At 44.9% G+C, this 19,124-nt stretch overlaps 1 protein-coding gene across 1 annotated transcript in view; it reads left to right on the forward strand.

Annotated features, from left to right (window-relative positions):
* Positions 1–3,572: 3,572 nt before the first annotated feature.
* Positions 3,573–19,124, forward strand: part of RPS19BP1 (ribosomal protein S19 binding protein 1) — a 242,532-nt gene continuing 226,980 nt past the window's right edge. Inside the window, exon 1 of the mRNA XM_044062399.1 lies at positions 3,573–3,698. Within this exon, the coding sequence (XP_043918334.1) occupies positions 3,644–3,698 (55 nt within the window). The 5' untranslated portion in view covers positions 3,573–3,643. The remainder of the gene's footprint in view (positions 3,699–19,124) is intronic.

Consider the following 19,124-nt stretch of genomic DNA (forward strand, 5'->3'; position numbering starts at 1 on the left):
GGATGTGTGTGAAAGCAACTATTCATTGCCCCTGTGGTGCAGGGAGCAGCAATGCTATCTCACAGCGTTCCATTCTGATTGAGTTCTTGGCTATGTTTTTTTTTCTGTATGGAGTCTGGAAACCCTCCTTGTCTGTATTTGCATCTATCCAGTATTCTGGTTAAACCCAACACCTCAGAAACATGCAGTAGGTGAGACAGAATTTATCCCTTTACCCTGAAGGTAAACGAGGTGTGTGTGTGTGTGTGTGTGTGTGTGTGTGTGTGTGTGTGTGTGTGTGTGTGTGTGTGTGTGTGTGTGTGTGTATGTGTATATGTATATGTATATGTATGTGTGTGTTTCTGTGTAAAAAAAATCACTGATTTTTATCTGTGCGTGCGCACACACACACGCGCGTGCGCACACACACACACACACACCCACACACACACACACATGATAATGTCAGGCTCATACATAACTTGTCTGAGTAATAGTAAAAAATGCAGCTAACAAATACTTATATTTCAAAAGTAAGGCATACAATTCATCACAGAATATTCATACACTTGAGCTTCTAAGAGTCTAGTAGCTCCCATACCCCAAACTGTGTAAATGGATTTTGACATGGACTTAGTGGTGGCCTCGTCCTCAGCCAAACCCATTCTAAAACCAGCCTTGCTCAGATATGCGTACAGAAGGTTGCTGTAGGTTGTGTGGAAAGCAGGGGATTATGTGGTCATTGCTTCTTTAGTTTTCATCACAATCAAACCTTAGAGAAGGCACAGAAGGTCATTATAGCTTGTGTTTAGGCTGGGGACAGTGTGGTCATTGTTACTCTTACTTTTCTCACAGACTTCAGAGGTGAGGAGGCTTCTATAAGTAGTGTAGAGGCAGTGTACTATATAGCAGTAACAAAGTGGAAAAGGTTACTGAAATATTTTTTTCACTTTTCTCACAGTCACACATCATTCACTTATACAGGTGACTGACTTTGGGGGTAGGCGTGAGGAGTAAGGATGAATGCTATGTATATGCATGACAGTAGTCACTTGAAATCCTTGGCTGAGGCCATTTGAACCTCTGCTTTCATCCTAGTTTAATGCCACAGGGATGGACAAGCAGTGGCTGTCTTTTTTTTTTTGGGAAGGGGGGGGGGATAAAGAGACAGGCAGTATTCCCAAATAGGATTTGTGTATCTTCAAAATTGTCTTGTAACTTTATTGTGTTATTATTTTGTAAGCTTTGAACATTAAGCCTTGGGCACAACTTATGTCTTCCTTTAAAGAAAAAAATAAAACTGAAAATTTTACTTAGTCAATATTTTTGTTCAGGACACAGTTGGATTAAAATGTTGGGAAAAATGCTCTAAAAGACATCCTAGAGCATCTATAACCCTATGGCTTTTTGGGACCTTTATTTAATTGAGTTACTTCCTAAACAATTTTTACTGTGCTGTACTATCTTGATCAGGAAAGGTGTGTTGAAAGGATGCAAGGAAATCTGAGGTTGAACAGCAAATAGCAGCACTGAATTTCTTTCCTTAGTCATAATTTCTGTTCAGGCCAAGAATGGGTGAAAAGGTTGTGAAAAAGAAACAAGCAAATTAAAATAAACTTTAGAGCATAGAGAAAATCATGGCTTCTTGAAAAAGCTGAAGAGTAAGGCAAAATGTGAGAAAAGGAAGAAAAAAGGTAATGTGCATGGCATGAGGAACCTTAGATGGGGAAAAAAGAGAGGAACACTGGAGGAAGTGGGTCTGGTGGGGTGAAACGGTAAGCCATGCCTAGGGCAAAATTTCACTTAAATTCAGTCCCATACCTAGAGTTGTTGCAGTGTATCTTTATTGCAACTAAATGCCAGTAACTGTGAAATTCTCTCTGTGAGATGGGCCAACATTGTGTGGTTCACAGGCTTGCACTATGTAAGTGGATTGTAGTTAACAGTTCAATCCATGCATATTACTCCTAAAACTCCGCAGCGTGAATTACAAACTTGTGTAGGAGGGGTCGCAGTGACAGGTTCATAGGTCTGTACTAGGCTAATTGCCATGGAGCCTTTACAAACCTAGCCCCAAAAAATCGCCCAGGCACTGTGCCAACCCGATGTTAGTTCACAGTGCCCCTATCCAATAGGGCAACTGGAATGATCCTTGGAATGAACTTTTATCCATCCACTCGTGAAGATTTTTCTTGAAGAGGGGTCAGCGAAGTGCTCTGCTTGACATGAATGGGGAGCTTATTCGAGTATGGGCAGTCTTTGGGAGATGAACCCATCCCTCCAGTATGCTGTTACTTAGATGGGGCCCCCAATTTGACATTTGCTGGGGCCCCCCAAAATGCTAACATGGGGGGGGGACATGGGATTTGATTTCTATGCAAAAGGCTATGAAGTCTGAGTCTCTAATGCATGTTATTATTTATTATACCATGACCCCCCCAAAACGTGCACGCTGATTGGCCAGCGTGCACATTGTAAATCGAGTTATACTAATGGAAAAAGGTCCGGGCGCCCGGACTTTTTTCCATTAGTATAACTCTACTGTCTCACTATGTTAAATGGGTTTAACATAGCGAGACAGCTTTAAAATAAGCAACGGAGATCTCCGTTGCTTATTTTAAAGCTGTCTCGCTATGCTAAACCCATTTAACATAGCGAGACAGGTTTTAAAAAGCAACGGAGAAAGCAAGATCTCCATTGCTTTTTACTTCGCTATGTTAAATGGGTTTAACATAGCGAGACAGTTTTAAAATAAGCAACGGACATCTCCGTTGCTTATTTTAATTGTCTCGCTATGTTAAACCCATTTAACATAGCAAAACAGTAAAAAAAGCAACGGAGATCTTGCTTTCTCCATTGCTTTTGCCCATTAGCGTTGATGTACCGCGAGGCGCAGTACATCAGACCTGCCGCGGATGCCAGACATCTGCGGAAGGGCAGTAAACAGGCATTCTACTATGCCATTATTTAAGAAAAGTAATAGTTTCTTTTCTTAAATAATGTCATGGTATAATAGCAATAACCCACTTCTGGGTGTGGTAATGCTGTATTTACCACGGTTGGCTTTGTTTGGTCCCTTGGGCACCGACCAAACTACGCCAACCGTGGGTAAATCCAGCATTACCCACACCCAGGCGTGGGTTATTGCTACATTGACTTCAGGACTCGGTGATTTGCCAGAAAACCACAAGTTTTATGAGAAACAAACTAAAAATATCAGGCAAAAATCTGGACATTCTGCGAACAGTTGAGGTGTATGTAGCTTATAAACTTGAAACAATAGCAGTTTTTGCACCAATATGCATTTTCTTGAATGATAACAAATTGGAAACTCAAAATGTCTATTATTATCTAGCTAAAACTTCTACGATTTGCCAGAAAAGCGCTTTTCTCGCGACCCTCATCTGGATTAAACAGGTAAAAAGCAAATAAACACATAAAAAAATATATGTTGGTATCGAGCGTGCATGATTAGAACAGGACTTTGGTAACAATACGATAAGTTTGCATAGACTCCATTTTTTCGGTTAGCAAATGTTGTTACACTGGAAGTTGGGGAAGCATTTTTAGTGACGGACTAAAATCGTGGACAGAAAGTAAGTGTGGGAACAGTGAAATGGCATTTACGTAACAGTTGTCCTGGTCCAAGAATAGTTGTTTCGTAATGTCTGCGTCTTTGTTACGGAGGGGTCTTGAATTGTTTGACCAGGATATTCGAGGTAATAACGTGACAGTCTGAGAATTAAAAGTTCTGAATGCTGTTTCTATAATGTGCTGTCGTCATGGAAGGCTATGCTTCATGGTGCTTCCTTTTCATTCCATCTTAATTGTAAACTTGCTACTTAAAAAAGCCTTATGTTTACGTCAGCTTCTTTCTCGGCTTTTCTTACAATTTGGATTTCACAATACAATAGGGAATGTCAGAGTCATTGCATAGTTTTGGACGTAAGTTTAATGCTTGCTACTGCGCATCAGGTGAGCCAGTACACTACACTATCGCCAGTTTAATTCTCCAGGAAATACATATAGACACACCGTGCTATTGGTTTTCAACAGTGTTGCTGTATCAAAAGTGTTCGTGGTGTTCGATTTCTGGCCCTGTCTGGTTTCAACAGTGTCCCTGATTACGATGTGAAGAGCGGCGTCTTCATAGATCAGGTCGTATCCATGTACGTCCCCGGCGCCCTAAACGGTTTAGGCTAAACCCCACACTACTGATTCCAACTCCCCACTGCGTGAATACGTTGCTATTTTTTTAGCAGCTCTGGTACTACAATCTCTTTAAGACTCCTGCTTTTTTTTCATCTTTTGTCTAAGAAGTTTCTGTTGACTGTAAGCTGCATTCCTAGCTACCGTGAATGCTTTTCATGATCTTTGTTGGACTTAGGATTGGCTCTTTTTCTGTTATTTCTGGAGTATGGCTTTTTTTTTTTTTAAACCCTTTCCTTGGTACTTTTTAAAGGTGCTCTGAACTAGTGCCTGTAGCAGAGGCCTAACAATTTGAAAAAAACAACCAGTCTCTGGTTTACTTTGAGGTGGGATGGTGGGGGATAAAATGTTGCATGCTTAGCCGTTTTGTAGTGTATGTAGCACGGTGATTATGCTCCCATATCTGGAAGAAGGGGGAAAAATCCTAATTGGTTAACATCCACTATAGCGTGAGTCTTTGTCTTAAAAGTTATGTGCTTGCTATAATGATGGATTTGCTTTGTTTGCTTCCTTATTTTCTCTTCAAATTTCACTTGGGGCATTATAGATTTTAGGATCCAGTGCTCTTGCTCCTCCTCCCCTTATCCCCAATATTAAGCCCAACTGAGTTTGCCTGCAACCCCAGGATGGAGCAAAATGAATATCAAACCCTGAAATTCCCAAGGCTCTCTGAAGTACTTTTCTGGAGCTAAGAGTATAGAGAATTGTTTGGGGGTTGGACCATACGGCGATATTTAAGTGTATTAACCCACCCGATGTGCAGTAGCAAGCCACTCCCAAACCCCACCTTTGACTATGTGAGTACACCCCCCCCCCTTCTGATTGAAAGCTAAAGAGCAGTTAGACAGACAGGCTTAGACAGACAGGCTTCATGTGCTAAAGTCCTTGAGGTCTCACCGACTCCGACTGGACTACGTAAATTAAAAAAAAAATAAACACAAAGTGGGAATTACCGATTAAAGCTCCATCTCATTAGTCTTAATGAGAAGTGTAAACAATTTCTTGTACTAATTAATAAATAACGAAAGCACTAACCTTTCAACTACACACTTTGTACTGCTGGCTTTTTTTGGATTTGTACAAAGTTGTTTTTAGTCTTGGTTTGCTCTTACCATCATAGCCACTTTTGGGTACAACTGTCAAAAAAGTAGGAGAGAGCAGCAGTGAATCTGGAAAGTTGGCTACAGTGGCTACTACACCCTGGACCCGTGTAAAATGAAAAAAGTGGGATGATGATGATTATGATGATGCAAAAAAAAAAAGAGATTTTACACTACAATTTACTCAGTGCAGAAAAGTGGAAGTTACATTATGTGTCTGTAACCGTCTCAAAAAAATAAACATGGAATGCACAATCTGGCCCTCATAAAATTGATTTATTTATTTATATATGGTGTTGGAGTGGTTCATAAGTTTGCTAATGGACTCAATGAAGTAAGAGTTGAAGTTGGTAGCAGTTTGGAGAGGAATAAGTGGGGGGTGGCTGGGTTTCCTGGATGTAGGATATTGTTTATAGTATGCCAGCATTTTTGGGTGTTGTAAAGGTGTGATTTAGGGGGCTAGTATAGTAATTTCTTTTGTCATTTTTGTTTGATTTCTTAGCCTGGTTACAAAGTTGTCTGTATTATTGTAGGTGAATGGGCAGTTTGGTTTTGATGGGCAGTTTGGTTTTAATCCACAGTTTCCATTGAGTGTCTCTCTGTGCCATTAGTGAAAGCGTGGAGGGAGTAAGCCGTAAGCCAGGGAGAGACAGTGGATTTAATCCTGATCGGGTGCCGGGGAGTTTAAAATGCTGAGGAATGTGCTGTTAAATTCCATGACTGCTTCCTCAAGAGGTAAATGTTTGAGAAAGGTCAAGAAGGGAGAGCTGATAGTTGAGTACGTTTGGGTCAAAGTTTTTTGACCTTATGGCAGGTTTTAAATATGTGGGGTTTGAGTGTGTGTTGGGTAAAGCAGAGAACTTTGGTAGGAGAGTGGTCGCTTAGGCTATAGGGAAGGGTTCTGGGGAAGTGATATTTGTGAGGATGGGATACAAGGGTCCAATCAAGTATGGAGGAGTTGGGTGGCGGATTTGGTGGTGTAGGTTGGATTTGTGACTAATTGGGAGAAACCATGTAGGTTTATGGAGGTAGTGGGGGATAAGGTTGTGTGTGCGGACCAGTTGATATTGACATCTCCCATTATAATAGTCTCATTGTGGAGGTCTGAGGCGAGTGTGGAAAGTAAATTTTCAAGTACAGTCACGTTGTCACTGGGTTGTCACTGGGTGGGATGTGGAGGGCGGCTATGTATAGAGAGTTGTGGGGGTTTATTCTGTAGTTGACCAGAAGGAGTTCAGCAGGGGAATGGTGGGGGGGTAATCGGAGTAAATGTGAGGTTATCTCTATACAGGATTGCAACACCACCTCCATTTCTTTTTGTTCTGTCTAGTCGAAGGATGTTATAACCAGGAGGGAGTATGTCCCTATTGGGGATGTGAGGTTTTTAACAAAGTCTCACTAAGGGTTATATCTGGAAAGTGGTGTGAGATCCAGGAATGGAAGTCAGTAATTTTATTCACTGTGCTTCTCAGGTTGATAGAGTAAAAGGATATGTGGTTTGGTGGGATATTATGGTTAGGGGTGGTGGCATGTTTGAGGGTAGAAACTGTGGAAGCAGGTTGAGCTGGGCCAGGGTTGGGATGTATGCCACCTGACAGCAAGAGAGAGAGGAGAGAAGGAATTGTGTGAGGTTTGGGAATGAGGAGTATGAGGCACTTGGGTTTTCCTTTATTGTGAGTTGTTTTTCTTGAACTGTTTTTTTATGTGTGGAGTTGAGGTAACCAGTGCAGGGCACTGAGTTTAGGAATGAGTGAGGTTTGCATGAAGGTGGGTGGACAAGTAGAAGTGGGTGGGTGAGAGAAGGGTTCAAGGAGAAATGTGTAGGAAGTGAGGTTGTATAAAATTGTAAGAGTGAAAGGTAGCTAGTAGTGTCAGAAGAAGGGAGTAGAATAGCATAGTGGGTTGTAGATTAGGTGCGAGGTACAAGTGTGAGAAGAGGGATATACAAGGAGTAGTAGTTGTTTGAGGTAGATGTTAGAGGCAGATACAGAGAGGCGTAGGGGAAGAGGTATACTGAGTAAAGTAGGAGGAGGGGGATAGAAGGGGCAGGGATGGTTGGGTGGGGCTTGGAGGGGTGTGAAGGGGTCTGATAAATACAGTTAGATAATTATCTAGATAGGGATACATTTGAAAGTCTTTGGCTTATCTTGGCTGTAGAAAAGGAGACAAATAGGTGATCAGCATTCCTGAAGGATTTGGTACAATAGAAGTAGAAATTTAGTTTGGTAATGTACATCCAACAGGTAAAGGATATGCTTTACATACGAAATCCAACAGGTAAAGGATATGCTTTACATACGAAAGAAACATATAAGTGAATCAAAACAATAAGGTAGTTCAAGAACAAGTAAAATTAACTAAAATCGGTTGTACTGCTTCTCCAGATATTGAAATTCTTATATTTAAGACCAGTATAAATATCTAGTGATATGAAATCACTACCAATCAATGGCTACAAGAAATGCATCCGTTAAACAGGAGACATCATAAATATAAGCTAAATTAAACAGAATTTACGTGACCTCTCTCTTCATTTATATAATCTAGCTTTCAAAAGTGGCTTTATCTGCACTTTTGAGTGCAGATATGGGAAAGGGATGACAATCTAATGATCCACCTGGTTTCTGAAACCTCAGTTATATTTTCCAAATCTCCCCAACAATTCTCTGAGTGCAGCCTTCTCCATAACTAAGAACTTTTAACATGTGTGTCTGACCTGTATGTTTAGCTTAAGCATTCGTCAGACAGCATCTCTTTATCATACATGTGCTCTCTCATTCTATCCTTGAGACGTCTGTTTTCCCTGCATAAAATGATACATGAACAGACAGCTAGATGCACTACATCAGAAGTATCACAGTCGGCCTTAACATTAAAAATAAAAACTAGAAAACAATGTTTCTGGTAGAAAACAGCACAATGGGACATACTTCTGTTGATTTAATTTGTTTATTGATGGAAAGAATATTGGAAAACAATGTATTTCTATTTGACCAGCAATTATTTTTGCAGAAAGGGGGTGTAGCCGTGGCTACACCCACTGCAGATAAGTTACGCCAATTTAGTAATGGCAAAATAGGAGAAGGATGCATTTTTAGGCTCCTTTAGTTGGAAATATGTTTTCTACAGACTTTTTGTCATTGATTTATTGATGTTATGGGATGGGACTGAAAGTGATTTAACTAGTTTTATGATCTCAGCACAAGTACTTCTTATGATAAAATAAATTTCTTGGACGTGAAAGTCTATAGGAAACCTGATGGCACTATATGTACAACTATCAATAGGAAATATTGTTAGAGGAATAATCTGTTGTATAGGACAAGTATGCATCTGTGTCATATTTTTAGGAACATAGTAAAAGGAAAAGGTTTTAGGATGTCCAGGTTGAATCCTGATGACAAGTTGGAAGCTGATTTGAACAATCTGAAAAGGTGGGTTAAAAAGAGGGAGGTTACAGTGATATATATATATATATATATATATATATATATATATATATATAAATGAAAAGAGAGGTCGTGCAAATTCTGTTTAATTTTTATGATGTGTGTGTCTCAAAACTGCTGCTTGTCAGTTTGCTGTTTTAACTGATGTATTTTTTGTAGCTGCTGGTAGTGATTTCATGTCATTAGGTATTTATACTGGTCTTAATATAAAAAAATTGCAATGTCTGAAGAAGCAGTACAACAACTGTGAAAGCACGAATGGTTTTAATAAATTTTTAATACATTTATTTGATTTTAGTTCATTTTACTTGTTTTTGAACTGCCTCATTGTTTTGATTCACTTGTATATTTCTTTTGTAAGTTTTTTCGTGTTTAAGTGAATCATTCATCCTTTGTGCTGCATTCATCCTCTGTGCTACATCTGTGGTAAAGCATATGATCTGATGTTGTAAATCTTTGTTCATTCATTACAAATGGGACCTCTGTTCCATCTTCGGAACCAATACGGCCATTTCCCAGCTCACGCAAGCCAAAAACGCTCAGCTAAGACCTATCCATAGTGCCTCTCTCCTAGTTACCCCAGATTTCATTTGCTGCGTTCCTAGTCAGACGTGCTAGCCATCTCTCTCAAAGCTAAGTAGAAAATTGTTAATTTTAAGACGGTTTCTCTTCAAAATTATTTAATTTTTAGTCAAGTTAGCCTTTTCTCACTGTTGCCTATTTCCTACCCTTTTCCTTGGTAATTAAAATTTTTTACCTTTATTGGTACTGTCCCTCTCTCCTGTCTTTGACAGGCCTTTCCTTTTTACTAGTGGTATTTTTTTAAAATAACATCATTGGTATTTTCTCCCTTAATTTTTCTATAGAATAGCCTTGTTACCTTACTATGTCAGACAAAGCTAAGTTGGGATTTAAACAGTGCGACAAGTGTGAACGCAAGATGCATAACTCTGATACATATGTTCGTTGTGTCTACTGTTTGGGCGTGGATCATATTAAAGCTGACTGTGACATTTGTGCTAGTTTTTAGTAATCGGACACTAGCAGAACGAAAAAATAAACTTTATTTTAAAAAAGATTTACTCAAGACACCTTTTTCGGAGGCTGTATCTGGGTCTGAGGTCTCACCCCCTCCAAAGACCAAAAAACACAAGGAAAAATGGGGTCGCTCAGTTCCTGCATCTCCGTCAGTTGCAGAACCAAGTCTGTTCCGTGCTTCACTGGTGCACTTGGTGCAGACCTCTTCGGCACCAGGCTCTGTGTCCTCTCCCTCAGTGCCAACCATGATATTCACCCTTATTTCGGTTCCAACCTCGGCACCACTGACTTTGGTGCCGTCCTTGGCTCCTACATTGGCTCTGATGACTGTGCATGCTTCAGCACCATCCCCGGCCATGGTGCCGACAGTTTCTTTAGCTCCATCAGCTCCAAAACTCGGAATACCTGTCAAGGACAAGATATTCTCCAACTTACGACCCTTTTTTGGGGCAGAGGTTTAGCCCCTTTCTAGAAAGACCTGGTTTCCCTTCAGCAGCCTCCTTTAGATCCACTAGGAGTTTTTCTGAACTAGACCTAGTGCAGGTTGTGGACCAGCTTCTGGCTAGGGGATTGCCCATTCCAGCTAGACCTTCCTTCCCTCCTGGCTCGGAATCTTTTACCACATCTTCCCCTGTTTATCCTCCTCCAACATCCACTTCGGTACATACTGTCTCTGCTCCGAGAGCAGTGTTTCCCCTGTTGGCACTGACCACCCTTGCTGCATCGGTTCTGATGGAGCTGATGCTTTCTCGGAGCAGTGCTTGGACTGTCCGTACTCTGGTACCTAGTCCGCTTATTTTCTCACTGGCATCATCTGTCCATGGTTCTGACTGCTTCCAGTTCTCTCAGAACTCATCAACTGGAGGTGGGTTCTTTGGGGTAGGGTGGGGTGTGACCCCGGTTCCAAGGTTGTCCCTCCTGGTTCCGGGCTCCCATCCATCCTCGAGTGGGCCTGCTGTACAGGTGATGGAGAGGATCCTTCATTCTGAAGGCTCACAGTCAGCACCAATGAGATCAATATCAGAACCCCCCCAGCATGCACCTCTCCACCCCGCTATTTCGGGACCCAGGCATGGGAGTTGCAAGAACCCTCTTTGAAGGGGAACCCCTTCTCCAGAGTCCTCTGAAGAAGATCCCACTGGAGAGTCACCCCGGAAGAAACGGTACAAGAGGAAGCACCTTGATTCCCCGGAGGAATCTATCGCAGAAGACACTGATTGCGATGAGGGGGAAGGGTCCCCATGGTCTCCCCCAGATGACGTTTCATTTGGAGACATTCTCAAAATCCTCAAGCGGGGGGGGGGGCTGGAAGTCCTCTAACCCTTCTTCTGAAGAATCTGTGTTCCTGCAGGCCTTCGAGCCTGGCCATATACTTCCTGGGTGATCCCACTGGCAGATGACCTTGTTAAATTAATTGTGCTGCGTGCCTGGAAGGCCCAGGACAACGTAGAACCTGTCCCCCAGAGGCCAGACAAAATTTTATCTACTCTTAAAGACCAGCCCCACTGGTCCAAGCAGTTGACAGTTGATTCTATGGTCATGGTGGTGGCCACCAAGAGGGAACTGGCAGAAGATAGTTTCACTGTCCATCCTCCAAACGGGGAGTCCCAGACCATGGACAGACTAGGGAAGCAGACCTATGCTTCAGCGACCTACGCCATTCAGTCGCTGAACTATCTGGCACATTTTACTCTCTGGTGGGGGTACTGCCTGATGAGGTGCGTGATACTGTCGCCTCGCAGCTAGCTACCCTTGAATCCATCCTGAACTCCTCGATGCGTTTGATATCTCACACCACCGAGGGGGCAGCTCCAGCTGCCGCATCTGGCGTTGTCATGAGACGTAATGCTTGGATATGGTTGTGTGACTTCGCAGACCTTTAAATCTTCCTTCATCAATGCACCTGTCGACGAATCTGCACTTTTTGGACCCAAGGTACGAGTCTCATTTGCACGTAGTGAGAAAGACGGAAAGACCTTGTCTGCTGTGGGCATACGCTTTTCCAACCCCCAGAGGTCCTACTCCAGGAACCAGAAGGGAGGAAAGATGTGGTTCAAGAAATCCCAAGGATCCTTTCGTGACACTCGTAGTGAACAATCCCCCCGGGGCAGAGGAGGCAACTCATATGGAAGACTCCCCTTTCGGGGTAGAGGGGGTCCGCATAACCAGGGAGCTAGAGATTCTTTCTCTGGCATACCCTACCAGTGCTCCTAAGCAGCTGCCCAATTGCTTTCCTCTGGAAGCAGTTGGGGGTCATTTTTCTCTGCATCTACCAGCCTGGCATCTTATTACTACCGATGTTTGGGTGCAGAGAATATCCAGAGGCTACCAAATACCATTCGATTTAACTCCCAGACCCGTCAAACGAATCCCCGATGTACCCACCCAATCAGAGGGAATTAGCTTTAGAAATAGAAAAGCTACTAAGAAAGTCATCCAACCAGTCTCACCAGACAGGATCCAGGTTTTACTCTAGGTTCTTTTTAGTGCCAAAAAAGACAGGGGACTGGAGACCAATCCTGGATATCAGCCTATTGAACAAATTTATCAACCCTCAAAAATTCCGGATGGTCACAGTACAGTCCATTCTTCCCTTCCTAGGGAGGGACAATTGGATGTGCTCTATAGACCTCCAGGATGCATACTACCACATAAAGATGGATCACTGCTGCCAGAGGTTTCTCTGCTTCTGGCTGGGAGCCAATCACTGTCCGTTCAGGGCACTGCCATTCATTCTCTCAACAGCACCCCCCCCCACAGTGTTCGCCAAAAGTATGGCAGTTGTGGTAGCTCATCTTCAACTACAAGGATTCTAAGTGTTCCCCTATGTAGAAAATTGGCTCCTTACCGCTCTGACCAGAAATCTCCTAGTCTGCAGTCTCTTACACTCAAGGTCTCGCTCTCCGCTTGGGGATTGCAATCAACTAAGACAAATCTCAAATGTCCACAGCGAAGACACTGGAATTTATTGGAGCAGTCTTCGACAATATCCTGTCGAGCTTCTCTCCCCCATCACAGGCTTTTGAAAATAAGACACCAAATCCAAGACCTTCGTCCTCAGACCTATGTACCAGCACGTTTTGTACTGCAACTCTTGGTCTTGGGCTCCATGGCAGCTGCCATTACGTTAATACCACTGGCGAGACTGCACATGAGAATCCTGCAGTGGCTCCTTTCCTCACAGTGGTCGTTACTAACTCACCTACTCAACCACATGATACGCCTTACAAACCGTTGCAAGGAAAAAATGCTATGGTGGATGAAGCCACACACGAATCTTTGGTGTCGACCGTTCTGTCTTCCCCAGCCCATGGCCACAGTGACCACGGACGCTTCGCTGTTAGGTGGGGGGGGGGCATTTCCAGGGAAAGACTGTCCAAGCACTTGGTCTCCCATGGAGGCCAACTTGCACATAAATGTCCTGGAACTGAGGACAGTTCTCTTAGCGTTGTAAGTGTTCCATGTGTCCCTACCCACTGGAATCATTGCAATTCAGACAGACAACATGTCAGTTGTCTGGTATATCAACAAGCAAGGCGGAACCAGGTCTTACCCCCTGTGTCGGGAAGCCATGAGGATTTGCCACTGGGCGATAGCTTCCAACCGCTTTCTTATAGCAACACGCATTCCCGGGAGTTCCAGCCTTATTGCGGACAATCTGGGCAGGAACATCCTGATGCCTCAGGAGTGGTCCCTTAACCCAGTAACAGCAGATCGGATCTTCCAGTGCTGGGGCAAGCCTTGCTGCTACCTGTTTTCGTCCCCTCTAAACTACAAGTGTAGAAGCTATTTTGCCCTGATTCCCCCTTGGGGAACCACTGAGGGATGCTCTAATGCACGATTGGCTCCTGGGCCTTCTGTATGGCTTTCCCCTGTTTCCCCTCATCCCAAAATTTCTCCAGAAAGCTCAGAGGTTGAGAAGAAAAGTGATCCTCATTGCCCCCTACTGGCCACGTCAAGTCTGGTTCCCATTTCTATGGCCTCATCTAATTCACAGCCCATGGAGGATCATTCCCAGGACCTGTTATCTCATCCTCGGGGACTGATTCATCCGAACCTGCATAGTCTCAAGCTCACAGCTTGGTTCCTCCACTTCCAATGATTGCCAGGCTGCCTGACATCCCATCTCCTGTTCATGAAATTCTTCTGGCCTCACACAAACCTTCCACTAGAAAAGTTTATTCTAGTAAATGGATTAGGTTCTCTATGTGGACCAAAGACCAGAATTTAGACCCTTTCTCTATGCTTGTTCAAAAGATCCTACAATACCTGACTACTCTTTTTACATGCAGGAGCCTCAGCTTCAACGATCACTGCACATTTAGCAGCTATTGCCAATTTTCATAATGGTCTTGATAATTCTTCAGTTATGTCACGACGCCTATGCAAGACCTTTCTGAAGGGAGTATTACATGTTAAACCTCTGGATGTTAAGTTGTCAATCTCGCCTTCATTCTTGCTTGATGGGTTCGGAGCCGATCCTCGGTTCCGACTCTGCACTTGCTAAGCTCGAGAGTCACTTTTACCAGCTCGAGGCAGCCCCATATCCCATGATGCAAGGCGGTAAGTACCCAGATCTCGTTTGCCGCTTCGCTGATGAGGTCCTCCTTTTACCAGCTCCTGGTAAGTGATTTATACACTACTGCTTTTGCCCCTTTTTCAGTTTAAAGTTAATTTTAAACTTAAATTTAATAGTTTTAGACTAGTTTTAGTCCTTTTCTGACTAAAATTCCCTCTCTCCTTAAAGTTTTTAGTCAGGCCTTTTCCCATCCCATCCCCCCCCTTGTTAGGGTGTGTGTGTGTTTGTGAGAGAATAGTTTTTTTCTCTTTTTTGGGATTGTAATATTTCTTGGACAGGTGTTGTGTGTGTGTGTGTGTGTGTGTGTGTGTGTGTGTGTGTGTGTTTTACACCATGTCTAAGGAAAGGGTCTCAGGCTTTAAGAAGTGTGACTCGTGCTGTCAGAAGATGTCTCTGACAGATGGTCACACTTCTTGCTTATACTGCCTGGGACCTCTCCACCTGCAGGACTCCTGTGCGATTTGTCATTCTTTTAGCCAGAGAGTCCTGCAGGAAAGGAGAAATAAGCTTATTTTGAGGGGCCTACTTAAGCCAGAGGGCTCTCCGGCTAAGTCGGCTCCATCTAAGACTTCTAAGTCTTCCAAGGCCCAGGCTTCTGTGTCCAAGCCTGCGGCCTCGGCTCCGACTCTTTCAGAGTCGAGATCGCTCGGCTGGAGCCGATTCTGGTTTGCACAAACCTTCGGCACCGATGGCTATCTGTGCCGATTCTGGTTCGGCCACTTCGGTGTCGGCTCCGATCAGTTCCGATCACCATGTGGCTCAGGCTTCGGTGTTGGCGCCGACCGGCTCCGACACCCTTACTTTTATGTCTGTATCGGCTCCGGCCGGAGCCGATGCATCGAAACTTTCTGTCGGTGCCGAAAAGTTATCGGCTCCGACAGCTTCTATGGTTTCGTCGGCTCCGATGGTTCCTTCGAGGAAGAGGTCTAGGTCCCCTTCCTTGGAACAGATACTCTCGGCTCCGGCATCTCCTCTCCTCTCGGAACGGAGCCATCGGAGCCGATCATCCAGGCTTTCTGACCATGATTTAGAGAGAGTGGTCAGTAGATTATTAAAATCACAGGCACTGGCCCAGATGCTACATAGTCCGTCTCAACAGACGACTATTAGTCCACACCCCATTGCAGTTCCTCCTTCGACTCTACCCCAGAGTTTGGAATTGGAGTCTTCGGGAATGGTTTCTGCTATGGCTGAGGGACAGATACCCCCTTCTGCTCCTTCAGCCTCTACTCTTATCTCCTCTTCGAGACCTTCCTTAGAGGGATTCGGTGGTCGGGCTTCCCTGGTCTCCTCCGAGGGGGTGAGTGGCATCGGACCCGTGTCCGACCCCACTCTTCCCCTTGGAGCCTTGGCCTTGGTGAGCTCGGCTCCGACATCTGCCTCGGAGCCTTCCCTATCGGTGGACCCTGGAGTTCCTGGTTCTTCGGAACGGGTTCTCTCGGACCTCCCTGGGAGGGGAGCCTTCGAGGTGATGGAGTGTGCTGGCCACTGGACTCAGCCAGCAGTCTGTTCCCTTAGCTCCTCCCTCTATGGTGCCTGTCAATATCTCTGCCACTTCTCTTGCTCCCGGACCCAGAGATCCTCTGCCTCAGGTTTCCCCACTGGGAAGAACCCCCTCTTCCGAGGATTCTCCTGATCAGTCAGGGGATCCTCCCCGCAAGAGGACCTGTAAGAGGAAACACGTAGACTCCCCTGAGTCTATCACTTCAGATACCGACTTAGATGAGTCGGAGGGATCCCCAAGATCCCCCTCTGAGGATGTCTCTTTTTCAGACATCCTAGAACTCCTTAAACAGAGGGGAAACTGGCCCTCCAATAATCCCTCTGAGGATGAGTCGGTATACCTGGAGGCGTTTGGATCTTGGCCCTCCACCTCCTGGGTGTCTCCGCCTTTCGACCCCCTTATGCAGATGATTGCTCGAAAGGCTTGGGCTGCTCCTGACTCTGTAGAGCCAGTCCCTAGGAGGCCTTCAAAATCAAGCAATTCCTCACGAAAGGTGTCCCTGCTGATGCCATGGTGGTGGCGGCTGCCACTAAAAAGAACTTGCAGATCCTTCCGTTCCTGTCCATCCTCCTAATAAGGACTCCAGGACTATGGATAGGTATGGTAAGCGGATGTTCTCTTCAGCGACCTTTGCTATGCGTTCGCTGAACTACCTATGTCACTTCACCAGACTCCAGAGGGATATCCTTAAGGAGCTAGGTGAAGTAGTACAGGATCCGACAGCTGCAGGGGCTCAAGAAAAAATTGCTTCGCAGCTAGGAACCCTTAATTCTATTGCTAACTCCTCCATGCGACTGATATCATATGCAGCAGATGGAGCGAGTAGGGCCGCAGGTACAGGTGTGGCTCTTAGACGCCAAGCCTGGATGTGGCTCTGTAATTTTGCAGATCCCTTTAAGGCGTCCTTCACTAACTCTCCCTTTGATGGTTCAGCTTTGTTTGGCCCTCAAGTGAAGGAAACGTTCACCAGGTGTGAGCAGGACGGCAAGACTCTTTCTGCCGTAGGGGTCCATTTTTCCACCCCTTCTAGACCTTACCCCAAAGGACAGAAGGGTGGCAAAATGTGGTTCCGCAAATCCCAAGGAGTCACGCCGGATTCACGTGGTCAGTTTACCCCTAGAGGCAGAGGGGCTAACAATAACAGACGCCGCTCTAGAGGCAGAGGGGGTCCGCAGAACCAGGGAAGCAGAGAGCCTCTCTCTGACAAGCCCTTTCAGCATCCCTGAGATGTTGCCTGACTGTCCATCCTTGGAGGCAGTCGGGGGAAGACTATCACTGTACCCAGAAGCCTGGCGTTCCCTCACTCAAGACAGATGGGTACAGTCGATCATATCCAAGGGTTACAAAATTCCTTTCGAGGAAAGTCCTTTCTCTCACTCAAATTCCCTTCCAGATGTACCACCCGGTCTAAGGGAAATTGCAGAGTTAGAAGTCTTAAAACTTCTGCAAAAAAGAGCCATTCAGCCAGTTACAACAGATCATTCAGAGCCCGGAATCTACTCAAGGTTCTTTTTGGTCCCCAAGAAGACGGGAGACTGGAGACCAATATTGGATCTCAGCAGACTCAACAAGTCTGTGAGGAAGACAAGATTCCAAATGGCCACTCTTCAGTCAATTCTGCCCTTCTTACAGAAGGACAACTGGATGTGCTCAATAGATCTTCAGGATGCGTACTATCACATAAAAATTCACAGACGCTCCAGGAGATTTATCCGCTTTCGGCTGGGGTCCAGTCATTTCCAGTTCAGAGCCCTGCCCTTTGGTCTCACTACAGCCCCCAGAGTGTTCACCAAATGTATGGCAGTGGTCACGGCTCACCTGAGACGTCAAGGATTCCAGGTGTTTCCGTATCTCGACTACTGGCTCCTTTCAGCCACCACCAGGCATCAGCTTCTTCAAGCCAGGGATTACACAATAAATCTTTGTTCTCAATTGGGCATCTCCATCAACTCCTAAAAATCATCCTTATTGCCCTGCCAGTCTATTACTTTCATAGGCGCAAACTTAAACACTGTGCTACCCTTACAGATCAAAGAATCTCAGACATTCAAAGTCACGTCAGGATCATTCTAGCCAGCAAGAAGGTACAGGCCAGAATGGTTCTAAAGGTGTTAGGCCTCATGGCTGCGGCCATTCCCCTTCTTCCCCTGGCTCGCTTCTATATGCGCCTTCTTCAATGGATGTTGTTCACTCAGTGGTCTTACCAACAACTTCCAATGCGTCACCAAATACTGGTGACACAGATTTGCAAGAATCATCTTGCTTGGTGGATCACTTCTCCCCAGATTCACCAAGGCAGACAATTTGTACCCCCATTCCCGGTAGCCACTGTCACTACGGATGCCTCCCTGATCGGGTGGGGGGGGGCATTATCAGGGCAGGATGGTTCATGGGACGTGGCAACCTTTTGAATACCACCTGCACATAAATGTCCTAGAGATGAGAGCAGTGATTTTAACGTTGCAAGCCCTCAACGACTTTCTTCCCTTAGGGACAATTGCAGTCCACACAGACAACATGTCTGTAGTTTGGTATATCAACAAACAGGGCGGAACCAAGTCCTACCCTTTGTGTCGAGAAGCGCTCAGACTTTGGCAATGGGCGATCTCCTCTCATCGGTTTCTGGTAGCAACGCACATCCCTGGGAAAACCAACATTTTAGCGGACAGATTGAGCAGAGCTATTCTCATGCCTCACGAGTGGTCTCTCAAACAATCTATAGTGGAAGAGATTTTTCTGGAATGGGGTCGCCCATGTTGCGATCTTTTTGCTACTCCCCAAAACAGCAAATGCTGCCCAGACTTCTTCTCTCTCTTCCCACTGCCAGGCCATCCCCCCAGAGACGCTCTGACCCAGGATTGGCCCCAGGGACTTCTTTATGCCTTTCCTCCATTTCCTCTGATCCCTCAAGTTATCCAGAAAGCAACCGTTTTGAGAGCCAAATTGATTCTCATTGCTCCTTATTGGCCTTGACAAATTTGGTTTCCGTTCCTCCATCGTCACCTTTTGGTGCAGCCGTGGCATCTGGACCCAGTGCCAGATCTTCTGATTCACCAATCCGGTCAGCTGCACCGGTCTATCCCTTCTCTCAACCTCACAGCATGGTTGCTCCACTTCCTTCCTTAGCCAGGCTTCCTATGATCTCTAACCCTGTTAGAGACATCATAGTAGCTTCCTTAAAATCCTCTACCAGGAGGATTTATACGAGCAAATGGAAAAGTTTTTCTTATTGGGCTAAAGCCAAGAATATTGATCCCTTCACTGCT

This window comes from Protopterus annectens, chromosome 1.part0, assembly GCF_019279795.1.
Source record: "Protopterus annectens isolate FY-2018-M chromosome 1.part0, PAN1.0, whole genome shotgun sequence".
NCBI lineage: Eukaryota > Metazoa > Chordata > Ceratodontiformes > Protopteridae > Protopterus > Protopterus annectens.